The following is a 21,400-nucleotide window of genomic DNA, read 5'->3' on the forward strand; positions in this document are numbered from 1 at the left end:
GAAATTCTGACGTCTGTTTGTTTCTTTAGCCAAATTCTTATAAATTTCATCCACTCAAATTACAGAATCGTAAAAGCAATAACCGAGTCTTCAGTAAGTCAAAAGCGTAATTATGGAAACATTCTATTGGTCCGTAAAACATAACGCGCCAGACACTAACGGAAATCGATTTCACTTATGTAAAACAACGCTTATCTGACGACTCTGACGTTTTACTTCATGTGGGAATGGAATTGATGGCGCCAGTAGATCTGGAATTTATAGCATACGGAGAAATTCTCTTCGAGAATAGAATAATCATTCGATTCTAGACTTTTCCAGATTCAAAACGCGAATGTCAGATATAATAGTCGGAAATAGGCTTCCTTCTGTCTTGCTTTTACCTCTGAGTCAATCTTTAAAGAACAGGAAAATAAAATCGTTCTTCCGCAAGAGAAAAGCTGATTCCAGAGATAAGAAAAGTTTATGACTCCACCTCAGTTTCCCGCTCAACTAAATATGAATCGATTATAGATTTTCTATTAATCATTAGCAGTAATTGAATATTGATATCAAATTTCCATCACATACCACTCAATTAGGCTTAATCAATGACTTCATCAATAGTCCTGAAAAATCCTTATCAATGCGGAAGTAACGCCCAATGACACCGGTAAATAGTGATTACCTATTTGTAGATCATGATTCAAACTCAAGTTTCAAGTATGTTCGAGATATATCGCCAAGCAAGGAGAACTTCAAATCATTCTATCAGCGATAGTGTCATATGCAATTGAATAACAAGAAGGCTGAATTCGTCCTTGCTAATGAAAAACAATTTAATGAATGGCTATCGGAGCTAACAGAACTATTAGACGTTGACTGAGAGGCTGCAGTCATTCTCAAACCATCGAAAGAGTTCTATGAGAAAGATTTAGCAATAGAATGATGAAAATAAAAAGAGTTTCATATTGTTTGGAGTTTGCACAACCACGCCAATCATTCAAGAGAATTCAAGTCAAGTATTGATATTGTTACAGAGTATTTCTTACTTGCACTTTTTTAAAGAGCAAAAAAAACCATCAATGACCAAATCATTCTCAGTAACAAAAAGGCTATTCATTTCTGGCACAAAAATTCAAGACAGGAAAAGAGATAAGAAAGCCTCTAAGACTGTGACAGCTGTTTAATCGGATTCAGATAGAAATAAATCCTTGTCAAGTTCGAGCATTTAGCTTGGCGATAAAGGAATATAAAAACTACGCACAATTGAGACGAAAATAAGTTTGAATCACGCGATCAAAACAATAAGAAACTAAATATAAAACGTCATCTCTTAATGGTACCTGCATAACCGATTGTGATGAACGAAACGTTGACTACAAATGGTAATAAAAGACATTATTCATTCATTGACTAAAAAAAGCTGTAGTTTCAGCCTATGCACTTCATAAAAGGTGCCTACAGGAAAATTTCCAGGGTTTGCTACCCCTGAATGAAAATTTTGCAATAGAAAGTTGTCTCCCTTCAAATGAAATTGTTTTAAAAATGGAAAAATTAAATCCCTTGATTCTAGAGTTTCCTCCTTAGTTAATTCTTAATCGACTTTTCCTGTTGAATTATTATGGTTAATAATTTTTTTCTTTTGATGGTAAACATTCCGGCATAAATTCAACATTATTATGGTAATATTATAGCCTTAAAATTCCGTCCTACATAGCTTATTTGAACTATTTCGAACTGGATATAAAGAAGAAATTCTGAACGAATTCTTCCAGTCTACTCGAATATCTCCAAACGGAAATACATTGTGTCAGTGACCTACCAGATCGAAAGATATGATGTGAACCCAATCAGAGCTACTTCGCGTCTACCTAAACCAGAAATATCAGATTGGTAACCATAATTAATGAATATGACGATGTTCAAATTGCTAGAAGTGAAAACGATGGCGATTTTGTACCCCCGAGCATCAGAAACGAGGCTGAAACAATCATTATGAATTGGTAGTTCGACATCTGGTAATCGACCATTCTTCTGTGGAATTTTTATCTCAACTTTCAGCAGTTTTTTAAGAATTGATACAGTTTCAGAGTGCTGAATTAATTAAATTTCGATTTGATGATTCACCGGGGTTGGGCTATAATATACAGGGAAATCATGATGAAAGGAAACTCATGAAGACTATATATAAGGTGTGTTGCGACTGCCACATACAGGGTGGGTCAACGACCCTGATTTTTCTAGTTTCATCTGCCTTTGGGTACTTTTCATTAGCATTAATGACTAATGAAATCTTCCTATCCAAAGCAAGAAACTCTAGGGAAATGGAAAGTAAAAGAATCGAAATATTATAAGGGAAACTAGGATATTATAAAAGAGAAAAAATGTTTTCTTAACTAATTTTATGACTAGCCATTCCGAGGACTATTATACGTATTTCCCATTTGAACATTCAATACATTTCCAATCTTTCGCATTTTTACGGTGTGAAGGTTTTCGTAATTCCTTTCCCTTCTTGAAAACTAATTGGTTATACGTTATATAACCGAGTTACAATTAATATTTCAACCGAATGTGCTAAATTACCTTATATTGAAATTCGTTTATTTGAGCCTATCTCAATAGATTGTACATTTCACAAACATCTTTCACCCTACACAGTTTCTGATTTTAATTTGTTAAGAAAAAAAATAACAAATGAGACTTTTGTTCCTTTCTGTTGTGGTATGTAAATAAGCTACTCCAGCTGGAGAATATCTCGTATTTTATATCCATATCCTAATGAGTTATAATTGTCGATATAGACAATTATCATCAACATATGATGATTAATGGAATCTTGGATAATCCGCTGAGTTCAGATTGAGAATCACATTACGATAATGTTTCGTAGTATTAAAGATTTATTCTCAGAATCTGAAGCGCAGTAAACTCATCATCAAACGTAGTCTCCATTTCATTTTTCCAGGTGTTCTATTTCAGTTACCAACTCTCACGATTTACATTGAGATAAAGGAGAATAATGAATATTTAGTTGTTATCTTTTGACTCATGACCAGATATGTGCATCCACAAAAGTGTTTTATTTATGTATATTGAACTAGCCACTACACAAACGATTGAAGAACGAAATTTGATTAGATGAAATAAAGATCACACAATGTGATTCAACAGAACAGTAACAACTCTCTTCTGTCACTTAGTATATTCAGGCGCTAAAAACATGAAGAGTGTGAAATCCTGTGCCCAGAATCAGAGTGTAATCGAGAGCAGGATTTTTTTCAGAATTCGTGGTATTTTTCGAGGAATGCCGAATGTTTGCTCGAGATTCAAATTGTTGTTGAACCAGGATTATAGTATGCGAAATGATCATTCAACACTAACTAAATAACGATAAAATATGTTGCTTGTTCACGTTTTTCTACATTTTCATGTAAATACTCGTTTCATTTCAAATTACACGACACATCGTTGAAGGTAGATGTGAGAAATTAATAATGTGTTGCGGGCAAGGTCATTCAATGCCATATTTATGAAATTTTTTGTTCGACATGCAATTTAGGTGGAGATGCAATAGGGTCAGGGTTGAATCTCGGTACCGTTCGGTACATTTCTCCGAGTTTTTTTTTGAACCTTCGATCGATGCAATTAACAATATTTTCTACGGAGAAATCATCGATTTTGGTACTGAGAGAACCAATTTAAGAAAAGCTGAAAAATGCTGAAAACAGGCATAAGATGAATGAAAGATCTAGATGAATCTGGTGGACCTTGTTGATGTTAAACATTCACACTTCTAGGCAAAAAAATATCGACATACAAAAGTTATAAAGGGCGGGATAACAAACAGGCCAAAGTAAAGATATGGCAGGAAAAGTAATCAATAATTTATCGTATCAAATGAAATATCTTTAAAGTTCAACTCTTACTGGGTGCTCGAATGTCACCCAGTATAGGTACTTCATCTGCAAAGCTGTTTCCCTCGTGCAGACAAAGCTAGAGCCTTAAGAATCTTAAGATGCCCCGTTCCTCGCTAAAGCAACTACTGCAGAAGTATTTCAAAGAGAACCAGAAGACGAGTACCGCCGAAAAAAAAAGAATCTGGTTTTCCGAGAACCATTTACAATTGCACACATCGAAACAAAGAATCTGGGTGTGGGGAGGAAGGATTCGCATCTGAAAATGCAAACTTCTTGTGGGCGTTCAGGGTCGTATAAGGCAAACGCGACAAAGAGTACCTATAGGTATAACTCTCGAATAGCCGATAGAATACTGGACAGAGGAACCGAGGGCACCACTCGTTTCTTGGAAGGTGTTTCCAAGTTTCCATTGTGCATTTAGTTCGTATTGAAAACCGCGATGACTCAGCAGCAACGCCGAAGACTCTGTGGGCAATCATTGAAATTGCGCCTGATGGTGTAATGACAGTACTCTGAAACGCCGACAGTTCTTATTTGAAGCCACACAAGAATTTTAAATGATGTGTGGGAATCTGGGGGACGTATGGGACGTGACCTCTAAGTTATTGAATGAAAGCATAAAGGTACCACTCATAGTTTTTGCGCAATATGTGTATACCACATTAATGGTTCAAAAACTTCCGCCTTGAACTGAAGAGTTTGCTCATTGAAGTTTTGTGACATGGAAATGACAAAAATTTTCTATGACTGTCGATTCGTTCCCATTCTGTGCATCTTTCAACTACAGAAATATGTCATCTTTCAGAAATAGGTCTAATTACGATCTGAGTCACTTGAAAAGTAGGAACGAAAAGGTTCGAAATTGAAGCTGAATGCAAATTGGATATTTTCCATTAATCCATTAATTCTAGAGTAACTTTTGTACATCATACTCTCTTCTTGTCAACAAGCAAGTTTGAGGGGCCACATAATCGGAATACCGCTTTCTTGGAAATCAGAGAGAAAACCACAGAATATCGTGATACATTTTCCGAATTAATTCCAAGTTTGTCATCATCCATTTTGGCAATCCAGTAGACTCATAGCTATGATACCCGCTGTTTTCGATTTTACGATGTTTTCTTTACCACCTGTTTCACTGTCTCAGGCTCATAATGTGGTGAAATTTATACGCTCGTCTACTGTTGCCAAACAACGTTACAGCCAGAAATAAAGCACCACAACACTCAAAAATACACAGGAAAAGGTGGGGAAACTATTTGGGCAACAAGGAAGAGAGTCCTAGAATTGACGCGATAATTTCAGGCTATTTAAGTGCCACTGTATGGACAAATTGAGATCAGTAGGTAATGTAGGTCTTTATTTTTTATGCAGTGGTCCATGAAATGTTGGAGCTATGAACTAAACATTCAAATTTCTTCGAATTAGAAACCTGCGGGTATTCAATTTTGAAAACAAGAAGTACGACTCCATTTGTTGAGAATTTCAGAGTTATAACTCTGAAATCATGTTCTATAGAACATGATTTCAGGATGAATTCAGTTCAATTTCAAGTTGCAGAAAATCTTTATTATACTCTTATTCTCTATAGATACACATGTTTTTTACTAAGACCTACTTTGACATGGAAATCGAATAAAATATATTCCGCTACTTGTTGATATCAATTTAGAAGTATCCATCAATTTTTTCCTCATTTTTCGGAACTTTTGAATATTCGATTACCAAAACACGTGACTGACAGCAAGACAGCAAATTCGGAAAAAATATTCGATCCAGTTTTATGAGGAATGCGGAAATCATCCATTATGTCAGGTTAGCTTGTTTATTGACCGGTCACGTTTCATATAAAAAAATTGCAATCTATTTGATAATGAACGCCATCAACTGGATGAAGAATTCTGACAGGCTATTAAGAATCGAACAAACACAGTCTTCAATCATATCGATATGTTCGTGTTTATCGTCATTTGAGGAAGAATTATTAAAAATGATCGTCGTGGTTCATTTATTATTGTTTAATATCAACATCCGATAGACTGTTTCTACTTTGACGATTGGAAATATCGACTTTACAGATTGAACAGCACGTGTGGAGTAAGGAAACGGAAACAGGGAATATTTTCGTAATTATTAATCATGTTATTGGGGCTACCGTTGAATTATTATATGGTGATGATATCTCTAATGAAAACGCTGTGAATTTCTCACTAGGGATCATTATTCTCTTCAAAATATTCCAACTTCCACTATTCCCAATCAAAATTGAAATGAATCCTAAACACTAATTCAAAAAATTGTTGATGTATGGCGAAAATAAAGTGTGTGGGTGAGAAATTGATAGGTATATTATGAATCAAAAATTCCTTAGTGCAACATCAAAGAATGGCGTGAAAGAAGTGTGCCTAGGGATCGGTTCATAATTATTTCGTGACTAATTTTCCTGCATAACATTCTTTGACTGCTATTGAAAGCAAGTAACCTAACATCAATTTTCATTCAGCTGCCGAGGAATTCTTATAGGAGAATCGTGATAGGACTATTGATAATATGATCGACAAATTCGAACTAGGATGGAAGAAATTGATGAAGTTAAGTTTGGAAACTTGAAATTTTTTCCATTACTCAATGATTATTTAAGCTAATCTCATGCAGTAGAAAGTATTATAATAGAACTACAGGGTCCTCATAAATGATTGTAACATCGCTGTAGGATTTTGTAATATAATAAATGTCATATAATTAAAATTGACGCCCACTACGATGTCACAACCATTTATAAAGATCCTGTATCCGTATTATAATGGAAATATTATCATAGATACTGAGAGGCAGAGACGAGATGGAAAAATCGACTGAATTCAAGGGTATGGAAATCGCCCTATTTATCCAAACGAATGTTGAATAATCATACCATGCCAAGGTACACTCAAAACCCTAAAGCCAGATCGGAAGAGGCCAAAAAAGCCTAAGAAACCTAAGGTTTTTCGACGTTTACCAAACGTAAATGTAAACAAATCCACGTCAGTTTGACAAAACTGACAAGAGTGAGGGTAGAGTTAGAATAGAGGTGTATTTGAACTCGGTTTCTATGAAATTCATTCTATTATGAATATTTTAAAGCAAATCAACCTGACAAAGTGCGTCTCCTGGCCTACTAGTCCGTTATAACCACAATTTTCGCACCGCCACTGTATCGGGTGATATATATGTAGTTTATATCGCATTTCCGGATTTTATCAGAAACCCACTGACCAGAGGAAAAACATAACGGAGGTTTGAAGTACGATAGCACGAAAATGTAGAGGAAGTTCATCTCATAATCGAGCAACGGTGATTGAACTGCAGATGACATCAATTCGTTGGAATTGCTGCAGAGGCCAGAGCATCAGGAGGAAATGGTTATGTAGACCAAAGCTATAAATTTTTTTTAGATGTTTAATCCCGATCAGACATCTAGAATGAGGATAACACTTCATCCTACTAGAAAATTTCTGATAAATATAATACCGGAGAATTTGGAGTTTTTTAAAGCAATACTTTTTTATATGCAAAAATAAACGCTCCTGGATCTAACCACAGGCATGCCTTCTTTCAAGTCACTTCTTATGTCCAATCAAACGAAAAATTTGCAACTTTCCATTTCAGACAATATTTTCTGAACCGTTTGGAAAGCATTCTTTTGGGATAGAACTCAAGAAAAGGTTTTTTCTGCCAACACTATAATTTCTATTACCATATCTCCCCATAGAGATAGACAATGAAAAATAAATTACTAATAACCTCACGAATTATGGCTATAGAGAATGTAAAAGGTTGAAGGATTTGATCACAATTTTTTCGAAGGAGACCAAAGTTCCCTTTTGGCATCTGAAAGATGATATGTACTTTATCAAAGGAGTTCCAATGTGTCAGCTCTTTTTCAAGCTGCAATAACACTGATAAATTCTTTGCTATTTCGAAATTGTGTTGATATGAACTTTCATCGAACTTAACGAAAAAAAGGGGAAGTGATAAGTCGAACTGTCAGACAAAACGACGAATTTTTAATTGCATTTGACCCGCAGATAACAGAGAAAAAATGTTTGTTAGTAAATAATATCAGATATGAGCTAAACTAAATGACTAATCATTGGTTTGTGACTAATTATCGTATTTGTGCAAAATTATGTCACATGGTCCCCCTTTGACAGTGCGTGAATCGATATATTATTCGGAGAATTTGTACAAAATCCTATTTTTTGATGAAAAGGAGAAAAAAAAGATTCAAGACACCTCTTCATTGTTTGAATTTACCGAGGCTTAAAACACTCATTGATGAAGAGTTCGGGGTTGAATTCTCCCCTGATGAATTGAATTTTTTAGGTTAGGTTGAGCGTTTGAAAGCGCCAGTTGAGTCCTTTAGTACATTAAATCCGCTCAATAGATTCTTAGTTATAGACCACTGAATATTTGAAAAATATCAGTGGAATTAAATTGAAATTCACTAAATACGATGAGAATACTTTCATGGAGATCGTAGCATTATTAAATGAAAAAAAATTCAAAATTTATTCAGAAAATATTTTTTTTTCGGGAGCCAAGAAATATTTGGCCAGTTCAGTACCTGAAGAGGTGGAAGTTTTAGTTATGAATTCGAAGAATAGCGCAGAAGCTCCAGAGTTCACTCAAGTGCTGCTCTCTCATTTGTATAAGGTTTCAAGTACACAGCATCAAAAATTAAAGGGTTGATCATTATACATGACAGCAAAATCCTAAATACATTCCTCATGAAAATTTAGTCGGTAGAATCTATAGAGAGGTTTTTAACAAAAATTTCAACTACATATGACGAATAAGATGTCAAAAATTTGTTAGCTCCTGGGTTTAAACTCAGATTAGGTTTAGGCCTTTCAGTATTGGCTTCTAATGATAAGTTTTGATGGAAATCAAAGAAGAGATTCATGCTGGCAATCCGCATTGCCATGAAAAACCTCCAAAGCATGCCTGTTAAGCAGCAGAAACAAATCAATACCTTGGCCATTGCGAAGAAGCAAAGATATTCCACCAAGAAGGCCTCTTCTGCCTCGACTCTGGCGGAGTACTAGGGTCAACTACGCCCTTCCTCCTTTTTCTCTCGAATTTGATGGCGTGCCATGATTTCCTCCTGGACTTCTTGTCCACAATGATCGTCACCTCCTCCTGGATATTGGGCCAGGGTTCATCTCCTCCCCTGGGAAGCGTTGCCAACGGCGATTCATCTATCCAATGCTCCTTCTCGTGGACCACTTGCAGGACTTCCGTATTCATCATCATCATCTTGCGAATTTTCAATTTACATTGCCACTTTCACTGAACCGGATAAAATCGAGGGAAAAACACTTTGTTCTAGAAAGAACCGTTGTTCACGAGACAAATGACTTTCACATCGGACCAATTCCCGCTAGTTGAAGAAAAAGTCGTTCGGTACACTTTGTTGAACTATAGCACTAGGTGTCTTCAGTATCAGTAAGGACTATTGCGTTAAATTCGTACTTGGCGCTCGGTGAAGAGCGATCGCGATTGGCTGCGACTGGACGAGCAGTCAATTCTAAGTGCACTAACCTAACCCGCTTAGTAGTATCCGTTCTAGAACCGCTGGCTGGTATAGAGCGACTGACACTGCACGCTACTTTCACAATCCGTTGCTCGATGCTTCTACTGCTACGCTCTTTCTGTTTGTATCGAAGAGCCGGCCACTAGGGAAATATATGTCACTTCTGTCTTCCCGATATGACTTATTATCATATCTCGTGTGCAATGTTTGAATTCTGGCCCAAATTAGAATCTCCTCTCACGTGGTACCATCTCCTTACGCTGGGCGATCCGGATGACTCAATCCAGTTATTTTTGATTCGATTAGGGACTTGGGTGAAAGGTTTTCCACTGGCGGTGTTTTTCATTTCCACGAGTGTGGAGGCGTTTTTATGTAATCCTCTATATCCTATGGCATTGAGTGCGAAAGGCTGACGTCTCAGGCAATTTTATATCGTTCGCACTTCCGTTGCTCTGTTAGAGTGGAAAAGTTTTTCACATGAGGCTATTAATTGAAAAGTCTACTTGTTCTTCACTTTTTCCTTCCTCATGAGAACTTTCAAGGTGCAAATGAAATACATCAATATCAAGTTTGATTACTCGAGAACCAAGTAAGTAAAAGTCAAGCACTGAAACGTAACCTCTGGATAAACATTGAGGCAAACCTAAATCCGAAGTCTATAAACCAAAGGCTCCCCTATGAGATCTCCATCTTGTTCTTCGAAAATTCTCCAATGAACCCTACAGAGCTCATCAATATAAACATCCCAAGAGATTGTGTGGAAAAACGTATTTCTTCACGATTTCATAGAAAAAAGGTCATTCTCCATGATGTGGAAATTGTAACTTGGGAAATAATAAAGATATTGATAGAAAATTTCCTGGCTCTTAAGTTATAGTTGATGATAAACCAGTTCATTTAGCCGAACCCAAGATATGAAAATTTCCACTCGAAAAACCAGGGCGAATCCTTCAAATGACCATTTTTTTCTATCTACCAGAAATAATGGTGATGTAACATAATTCAAATACGAGGACCAAATCTACATGTTCAGCGGGCGAGCTGTGAACCTAACAACCACGAAATTAGCTGGATATTTCAGCTCACTGAAGGGAAAAGAGAAGAATCCACATGAACGGGAATATGATCGTCAGATCTTGAAGCGTAAAATCAGTGAGTTGTTTCGAGCCTGACTGCACTGCGGACAGCTCGAAATCTACGACATTGGAGAGATGTGATCTTCAACACGTAGGTTCACCAAACGTGTGACTGCTTAAATGGAACGCACCTTCCAATAAATAATTCATTCAGACAAGAGCTGGTGTGATTTCGTTGAAGATAAGGATAAATTCTACCATTTTATTTCGTGAAGATAGATTGATGTCCCATTTGCATCCAAATGTGAAATGATAGGCGAACTCTTTTCTTCATTTTATAGTGAAGAGTATGTCTTGACATGCATCCTCCCTAAGATACGACGTATCCAAAAAAATAGGAGAAATTGCCACTGAAAACCTATCTCAACCTGCCAAAATTGAATGAAGTATTCAACTTTATTTTAGCAGTCGGTTGGCCATGGAAATTTGACACATTTCACTCTGTATAGTACGAAAATGTGGGGTTATGAAGCTTGTCAAAACATTTTTGGGTCTTAAATCAATGTTGCCCGTTCTACGTAAAAGTTTCTGTTATTACGTATTTTATCACAATGTCGAATCTCTTCGGAAAATATCTGACGAACATAATTGAAGTTTATACAAACTGATTGAAGGCATACCAAATCCAGTTATTTGCATGGAAAATACAAGAGATCAGTATAATATCATAATATGCACTAGCTTGAGGAGAGTTAATGTTCGTTATCTTCTTTGGCTTACATCATTTGTAGATTTCAAAAATATTAACCCGAAGATGAAATGCATATGATGCAGTGGTTGGCAATGGGTATCTCCCGAAGGAATTAACAGATAATTACAAGAATGTTACATTTTTCAATAAAAATCATCTTGCATCAATATAAGTAAAAGGAGTTGAAGGAAGTTTCAAGTTGAGATGCAACTTCACCGTTGAACAAAAATTTCACATGAATAAACAGTAACAGGGCAACTTGCGCGTATTTGTGGCTATTCATCTTAATACATTGATGTAATTATAATAATTAGGTATTTATTAGTACCTTAAGACATTTACATTGTATAGGACAAGTGAAATGAAAAACAGAAAAATCCATTTTAGGTAACTCATTCTCCGATGACATTTATCGAAAATCCTGTAGTTAACTTTTCGCATTAATTCACTCAAACATAAAATTCCCAAATGCCACCACTTTTTTGGGTCTCCCAATGGAAGGAAATTCTTTGTCATACTCTTCATTCACAATCTTTCTGATTGTGTGAATATTCAGCTGAAATATAAGTCGTTTAGATTCAGATGAAACATTATATAAATTCTCTTACATTGAATATGTTCGCTACCGTCTGACGTATTGTGGATTTTAGAATATCAGGGTATAACTATTTGAATGAGCGGACCTGAATTCTAAATAGCACTTCCTGAAACCCTGTCTCTTTTCTCAATCACTTTCGGCATTTTCGAATTTTCGTAATAAAAATTGATATTAGTTGTGGCAACGGCGTTATGACATTAACGACATTTCATGAGTGCCAACCTAACTTCGTTCTAGTAACAAAAACTTGAGAAAATTATTTCATGGCCAACCGACTGCTAAAATAAATTTGAATGAAGTATAGTCGATTACTTGATAAAAATCAAAAATTCAAGTAGGCATTGGGAATAAAACTTACTTTCTGCATATGAATCAAATTTCAAATTTTCAGTATTGCTACCAAATTGAGATGTTTGCGTATTACATACACACACAAAATATGGTCCTCATGACAATTGAAAAAAATTACAAGAAACTCATTTTTGTAGGTACATATATGATGCAAAATAAAATGATTTCTTCTCTTTTTGTATATTGAGATATGTATGATCAATTATTAATTTGAAAAATACGAGTCCTTATTCATATTTCCATGAATAAAAATCCCGAAATCAAATTCGAAGAAGAGTTTGGTGAAATATTTTTCTGGGAGCTATCAACAGGATAAAAGATGAGCAGAATGAGATGAAAGATATCGATTCTAAAAATTCCTGGATTATCCAGTGACTAACTTATATTTATTGCGACTCGTGGCAGCTTTGAAAATATCGAATATTGCTCGTAATTCACGAAATAATCGGAAATATGTATTCTGCGGAATACTCCCGAATCCCCCCTGATCCCTCTTCAAACACAAAGGCCCTCGACTTCGTATTTTTAGTGTGGCATATTTATGTCAGTATGCCGAGAACTGCGGTGGCAGTCGTTAAATATTAGCTCAGATCATGATAGGATGATGGAAGGAGTGTTTTGATAGCAGGATATAAATGGACACCAAAACATACTGTGCAGATAACGAGTGGGTCGATAAACAGAGCTAGAAAATGTGGATTCATCGGGCATAATTGGAATGAGGGGGTTAGGTTAGGACGGCAAACTTTGTTTTTGCCAAATGGATACCGAGATAAGCCAATGTGGCTTTTCAAGAGAGGTATGACGTAAGGAAAAAGGTATTTGTGGCGAGGATTTTCCTCTTGGAAGCTTAGGGTGAACTTTTAGCTGCTCAGTTAGTCGGGTAATTTATTGAATGAGTTCTCTTTCAGTAATCCTGAATATTATGATGACGGAGTATCTCAGAAAGAGTTTTAACATCAATTCATAAAAATTTAAAAGAATATACACGGGGATTGTTGTCGGCTATTGTTGGAAAAAAAATCATTTCAATAGCTTGGATAGAAACAAAGTTATATACCTTGTACACGCTCCTTGGCCACCCTATGAATATGAGTTATTCAGTGGCATTTATAAAGAACAACTACTACCTACTAAATTTTACCAGCAGTCTTCAAATACTCCTCTGATCTGGGCATTGTAAAGTAGAAGAATCAGATCTGGCCAAAAATGACTCTTTTTAAACCTGTAGGAGATCTTGAACGAGATGATATCAAAATGATTAGTCATTCTGGCAAAACTGACGTTTCTTCTAATACTAATCACTAAGATCTCTAGTAGTATAGCTCAAAATTCACACAATATACCGGAAAAGTTGAGATAACGATCTTTCAAACGGCCAGATGCTGTTTATAATCTTCATGATTATAATCATCGGTAAATTATGAAATTACTACCTGTCTCAAGTAGATCTTGTACTTCCCCGTTGTAATGATTGAGTAAGAGCCTTATTTTAGAGGTCGGACCATTGTCGAAGTGAGCCATGATTATATGCATTTGTCGGTGCAATTCTTACAGTGGGCATATCTTCATTACATCAAAGAGAGAAGGATTTATACGGATAAACATTCTATTAATCAGAGGTATGTTACAGCAATACGATCAGTTGGGAATAAAAGGATGAAAATTAGAAAAAACAGGCCCTCTTGTTGCTGTTTTTTGGTATGAATGGATAATATGGAAGGTACAGGACACCTAGAGTAACACAAGAAATATCCATAAGTAGTAACTAGGACTACCATCCTAATTGACAGGTTTTAAATGTATCTCCCGAACGGAATCACCAAAATACCTGATATTTGGAACGAAGGTATACCACACGAGGTTCAAGAAATCTGCAATCAGATATTATTTGATGAACGAGGAGAAAAATGAAAAATATTTTTCGATTTGCAGGACCGTATCCCAAAAATTCACCCTGTACAGAGATTTTCATGATTCAATCGACATCAGCGTAAACTGTAGGATTCATGATTCATTTATTCAATTAGTCGCTTAATATAGCAAGGCACTAGCCAGGTTGCCAAGTACTGAATTTTTCACTTGATAGAGACAAAAAAATTTCTTTCAAGTCGATATTTAGCATCCTATTTGTCTCATAACTGAGTGATGTTTGAATCTTAATGAATGTCATCAGTTGAATATACATTACCGAATGTTAATTTTATTGATGGAATACATCAGTTTTCTGAAGCATAACTCGAGGATGAGTGTTCAATAATTTATTAATTTATAGGCATTTCATTAGCAAAAACGAACCATAAAGTGATGAATAAGAATTATATGGAATAAAACAAAAGTAAGCGGCTTTCAAAGTTTGTTCGAAATGAAGGCCTTCCATTTGAATCTCATTGCTCATTTATAGGTATAGGTAAGTTTATTCAGTAACAATTCAACTTGCGGTATTCTGCATGAAGAATTCGTAAGTCTGAAGTGGAGGTAATGTGAATTGAACACGAAAATTTTTCGCTGCTTTTGAAGGACCTCTCCTGCCCCCGTGCGAAGCAACTGACCTTTGAAAGATGTAATATTCGATACAGGAAGGCAGTGAAAAGAAATTTCCTTCAAGCCACCCACAAATTTCTTTTGTTTTATCTGAACGCCGATCAGCTAACAAGTGAAAACCCTAGAACTCATACAATCAGAGCCAGTCTATCGATTGGCTTTCGATTTTACTAGCTGGTCCCTATTGCTCAAACTGCCATACGTAGAACTATGCACAGAACCATGTAATCTCAAAGAAGTAGGTTTAACTATCGATTGTTTCTAGCCCGGAATGGAATTATCGTAGAAGCGATAACCTTCGATACCTCGCAATAATAATCGATAGCCATTTCATTCTGTGAATTAGGTGAATCAGAAAGAGGGTGATAACATTGAACAGACCGAAGCCATAAATAATAAAACGCCGCTACTGTGGAGTACGATCTGACAAAACTGAGATTTACGCGAACCCCTAACAATGGCGTTACGTGTCAGATCGAGAAAAAAATTCGAGGATTTCTTTTCATTATGATCCTTGCTGGTGCGATCACGTATTGTTCTGCTACGGTTGTTCAGAAGGAGATGCGAAGGATTAGTGTTTTACACCATGGCATTTTATTAGCTGAATAAGCTGAATTCATGTCAGAAAAGACAATGCAGGATACGAATTTAATAAAATGATGATATTTCAATGTAGAACCGATATGTTGGTACGACAATTGGAATATTTTTTTGTACTAGAGATATAAAACTCAAAATACATCTAATATGGAAACTATGCTACATTTGAAGATTCTTTCGAATCGAGTGCAAGAATATAATGAAAAACAACTTAAAATATCACAGTTTTTCATTGTATAACAGTAGTTCCAGATAACTGACCAAAAGCCACGAATAAGGTGAAAATTGTAGGTACGTACTTGTTGAGCAGTGAGATTTTTATCTAGAGCTCGTAAATATTTTTCACTCTTCAATTTGGAATAAGATTTTACGTCTTCATATCCGTATTTCACGTTGTAAATTTTTATGTCCTAAATTATTGGTCCATAAATGAAAATAGCTGGTCTCATATATCAGTAGAGCTTAATACCTGGCGACATATCAAGATAATCTCATTATTGAAACTATAGTCAAGAATCCTCGACTATCTGGCTTTGCAATAAATTGCTCATATTTCTGAGGCAGACCTTTTTTGTTCAGAGCTGAACTGGACAGATGAATTCTTTCCACGAAGATCGTTATTTTGAAATACATGAGCACTGCAGTAGGTACGCGTATTTATAATTCTTCCGACCTTATCCTAGTTAACTTTGTCTTGAATTATTATTTTCATTCCGCTTTTAGAACGCTCAATTGTACATTCACATATTCCACATTCTGCAGTTCGATTAATTTGAGATGTATTTTCTGTATTGATCTATTTGTGGAGATGATGAATTTCAGGGTGGATGCACCAATATTTTTTTGTTGTTCAGTAGAAATATAGCTCGAATCACCTTGTAAAAATTGGTTCCGAAAAAATGTTTGTGACATTGAATTGCGATGAAATTATTGCTCTAATGTTGTGATTTATAATTAACGAATACCATAGAAATCTCGACCATAAATTGTTGATGGATTACACACACGGAATTCTTTTTATGGAGCTTCAAATAGAATACGTTGAACTCATCTCAAGAAAAATCCCGTTGAAGAACATCTTCCATAGATATACAACCCATTTTGTGAAGTAATTGTTCGTAAAATGGAATCATTCGCATATCACAGGTGTAGTTGCGAAATGAGTACACAGTATTTACTTCTTACTGCGTATTACATCATCTGCACTATTTCCGCTGTAGAAAGCGTGTCTGTATAGTGAGGTCGTTTGATATCTGAGATCTTTACTAAGTTTTCCACAAATAAGGCGAATATTTATCAGCAGGTTATGTGTGAAGTGATTTGGGTATATCAAATATCAGTGGTATTCCTATAGTCTTCTGTTTTACGTGCTTTCACTATGTTGTGTTGTTATCTTTCTTGGTTTCTTCCCAAATTATGTTGTGATTCGACAGCAATTTGTCTATTAGCTTTTCGTGTAATTTGATAGATACAATATAATTCAAGAGACAGAGAAAATTACTTCCTGAAAGCCTACAAGATATAAATTATGCAATAACTGATGTTGTCTCTTCCTAAAAGACAAATTATGTCAACGGTTTGTTTAGACACTCCAACCAGAAATTGATGAAAATGGTCAGTTGTGTAGCTATTTCAGTAGTGATACCTGTAGAATGGCTTGTTCTAGTTTCTAGTTAGGACACCCTGTAAACGTTAGCCATCCACTTTCTCAACTACTTAGCTACGTCTTACTTTCTTAACATGTTTCTAGTCTCATCATTTCATAGCAATATGAAATTGAGAATAACAGATTCTTAAAATAAACACTTTAAGTGTAGAGAGCAGTATAAGTTTATAACTCAGTAAATTATTTTACAATTTTAAGTCAGTTTTATTATCTTGTCATATCCAAAGATTTTTCTCATTTGAATAATTATTTTCCGTTTTCTAATCTTAACTTAACTTCCTTTCAGATTCATGTTCGCTGTAAGACTGCACAGAAGTCAACACTGCCAAATCAATTTCCAATTGAATCCATAACCTCACAATTCGGCGCCATTCTACCGTATTGTTCGAGGTGTGTTATTCAGGGAATATTGTGAAAACATTGTAAAAAAAAAACTAGAACCTATAAATACATCACCAGCGATATGTCCTACTTCGATGACCTAGGAATCTTCTTAGAAATTTATAATTCTGAAAAGTGTTCACGCACATCTCAAGCTTATCCAATTCTCAGTATTTATCTAAGAAAGCACACAAACTCAACGAAGATTTACAATTCATCTGTACACAGACCACATAGTCTTTTGTGTGGGACTTTCTGTTTGCGAATTTCGTACTTGAAGTCGCTTTAAATCAATGACGTTTCTTGTAATTTTCTGCAGTCGTAAATGCGTCATGCTTCTATGGACACCAACGGTTTTTGTGGGTTGATCGTCTTGATCATGATTTATGATTATTTGCTAGCATTGTTCCCTCTATAATGAGTTCATTGTTCGGTCTCTCATCATCCGATGTTGAAATCTAGAAGAATCGGTAACGTTCATCGATTTCACGAATATATCGATGGAACGTGCATTGGCAAAAATGCGTCGAATTTTTTTGAACTCGGATATTTCGACAATTCTTTCAAATATACTTAGTTGATAGGGACGTTTGACATCATGACCACAATTGATTTCGTCCTGTTAGTATTATTGGAAATATCAAAATGAAAAACGATTTCAATTGAATTCTGTGGTTGCCTTCATCCCAATGAATGAAAAAACAGGAAACACAAAATATTAATAGCGTTCATAAACTCGCAGTTCGTTAGAAATTGTGGGCGTGCAACATATTTCAGGATGTCCAGAGAGATTATTCATAACTCAAAAATTATTTGGCATCTAGTAGTCATTTCCTCACCCGAAACTTTTCAGAATTCAATTCGGAACATACCAAGCGGACCATCTCCAAGATCACTCGATTTCGAAATATCCGCCCTTGAAATCTTTCCGTAATTTATGGAATTCGTTATTTTCGGAATATTTCATGAGATGAGCCATTCAGAAAGTTCATCATTAGGAGTCGTGAATCTCATTTAATATTTAAATGTCCCGTTGTGAATTCGATGCATCTTCGTTTTCAAGTTTAAGACGTTCATCATCTTCAGTTTCTCCTTGAGAGAAGAAGAAAGCATGAAAGATATTTTCATCACCATTTCTGTAGAAAATACAGGGCGAGTGTTTCAATTTCATCAGAGGAAACGTGAGAATAGTTCCTATTTTCTACAGCCCCTATCATTTAATTTTTCTCAATAAATGCTTGCATCGCCTTATTTCCAAAAATGATGTGTTATCCATAAATGTGGGACTTGTTTTCAAGGTTTCTCAAGGAGCAGCACTTGATTTAAAGAGCTGATCTGTGCCATATTATATCAAATGAAAATTTCGTTTACTAGGATCCATTATATAAAGATGAAAGTGTGATAAACCGACTTAATAAATAATTAAAATAAATGCTGAAATATAACAATGTATAACGTATTCGCCACAGTGAGTACATATATGTATAAGGAAGCAATCTTGGTACATATTATGAAATTCGTTCCATAACATTGGTATGGAATGTAGGTAGAATTATATTATCCGAAACAACGGAAGGAAGAATATTGCAACATGAAATTTGTGCGCAGAATTGAAAATTATTGAATTATTATAATTGTTTCCATCTCCTTGTCTAATTTGTTACAATTTAAAGAATTGATATTTTTTTTAAATCATTTTATGTTGTTGATGACAAGCTTTTCATCAATAATTCTTTAAGTGGTCGTCAAATTTTTTGCCTAGTAATAACGATTAAGTGGATGAATATAAATAGAAATTTGGAGTAAAGAAGAACACAATTATTTCAATTATAATAGGTATATCTTACACAACAAAACACTATCCCACTATCGAATTTTCAACCATATTATTATATACAGCTTACAATAGTGTTCTGTGGGTGTAACCAAAAGCAAGCATTCTCCATCAAACCTGAAATTTTCTATTACGTAAATAAAAGAAGACTTCGGTCATAAAGTCCTTACCACGAGCTACGATATACTAATAGCTTGTTAAAATGCACAAGAGGAAAGCCAAACGAGTTTGGTCTCGAATATCCGTGAAAGATGAATAGTGCCTTAGGCCTTAGCTACACAATGGATACATAACATGCATAATACAGAGAATGCCCGAATAAAAGCCATATAGGTACCTTAAATATTCTCAATAGAAGGGGTTTCTACAGGAGACCCCGAAAATAGATATCTACGTATTGAATTTCGCTTTCTAATAGGACTGATTGCGTTTTGAACAGGGTCAATTAAAACTTGTTCAGTTACTTTAGCTTATTTGTGAAGAGAATCGAAATAAATTCATGTCGAATCTTGTAACCCTGTTCATTTAAACAACACCAATAATATTTATCCAGAAAGCCATTCGTATTGAAAATAACTGAATAGTATGCTGCTTATATTGGGCCATCCTGTACACATACCATCATCGAGTCATTATGGCTCCATGGGATGTCAAGGTCAAAGAGAAAGTTGGTCTATGAGTGTCCATAAGCTTAATCTATGGCATTCGAATTAAATAAATTAAAAACATGCATGGGTCGAACAGAAATCTCTAGTCTACGGGTCACTGGAATCAGGTAATCTTAGGAATAGGTATACAGGATAAGACTTTTATTCGTGGTCGGAGGAAAATTCTTAGAATATTAAGGTTATCGATTTCGGAGCTTTGAAAGAGACAAATTTTCAGAATGTTTTTCTGTTCCAGAAATAAAACAACAAATGAAATGGACGGCCAGAAAATACCATACATTGACGTAAAGAATTGGGAACATACAAAAATGTTGCCTGTTTCTTTCGAACTGTGGCAACGACAGAGTTGAAACTGCGTACATATACAGAGCGAGTAAAGAGTAGATAATGCATAAAATCTTTGCTATTTACTTTTTTGTAGTAAAATGCCCAGAGATGTCAATTTTTATTTGAAATTTCACAACTTTTCATGTACGATTGATAAGTTTTTCTGCAACTTTTACGAGGGATGGGAGGCAGGTTTTTTAAATAGCAACCCTAACATTTTGTACCAGAAATCGATAGATCTTTCGATCTATCTGAGGATGATTTCGTCACTTATAGGTTTTTAGATCATACTCTTCCTTATTATAAGGATGAAATTGTTAATGTTATTGAATTCGACTTGTTACTTTTTTATGTATTTTGAAGTCAATAACTTCCACTTCAGAAGTGATTAATGTTCATGAAATGATATCGAAAATATTCTTTTTTCTTCAGAAACTAATTAGAAGAAGTATCTTGATTTGAGTCTGTAGATTCCTCTTTTATCAACACAAAAATCAATTTGCGAATTCCCATAAGAAATCAAATTTTTAAGGGTACTTTCATCGATGAATTTAGTGGAAGAACCTATTAAAATTATTATGGATCATAAAATTACGAATGAGAAATTCATAATGATCTGAATGAAAATTTCATTATCGATGTATAATGACTGTATTTTCTGCAAACGTCGAATAACTAACTTGAACATTCAACGAATACAAAACATGCAGGTGTGAGAACAAACATTTTTCCATACATTATACATCATGATGAAATCCCGCATGCAATTTCATTGGTTTAGTCGTGGGAAAATTACTTTCTCTGTGGAAATAGGGACATATTATGGAAAAACTACAGAGGAATTTTCATTTCAGCCTACTTACTCTCTCGTTTACAACTACTATTCAAAATCGACAAAGAGACTCAGAAAATTTTAACCTCAAACATTCTCTCCATAACTGCATAGAGATGGCTTTTTATGCTGAATGATGGCCTTTTGGATCTTGTTCCAATAAATGATATTTTAACTGAAACGTTTCATGAATTGGTAAGATCTAGAATTGTGGAGGAAGCATAACTACAGATTCTACTACGACTAGAAATCTCAAAGATAACAAAATTTCACGCATTTGTGTGAATTTTTTTGA

At 35.1% G+C, this 21,400-nt stretch overlaps 1 protein-coding gene across 6 annotated transcripts in view; it reads right to left on the reverse strand.

Annotated features, from left to right (window-relative positions):
- The window catches only part of LOC123310787 (TLD domain-containing protein 2), a 98,057-nt gene that overhangs the window by 41,393 nt on the left and 35,264 nt on the right, over positions 1 to 21,400 (reverse strand). The window contains exon 1 of one of the 6 annotated variants that reach the window (XM_044894435.1): positions 8,917 to 9,600. The exons of 3 other annotated variants lie outside the window; for them this stretch is intronic. In XM_044894435.1, coding sequence (XP_044750370.1) covers positions 8,917 to 9,200 — 284 coding nt within the window. In that variant the 5' untranslated portion in view covers positions 9,201 to 9,600. Of the gene's footprint in view, positions 1 to 8,916; positions 9,601 to 21,400 lie in introns of those variants that run through there. 2 more of the 6 variants (XM_044894434.1, XM_044894437.1) reach the window with 2 other exon arrangements.

The sequence above is a fragment of the Coccinella septempunctata genome, chromosome 4, assembly GCF_907165205.1.
Source record: "Coccinella septempunctata chromosome 4, icCocSept1.1, whole genome shotgun sequence".
Taxonomy (NCBI): Eukaryota; Metazoa; Arthropoda; class Insecta; order Coleoptera; family Coccinellidae; genus Coccinella; species Coccinella septempunctata.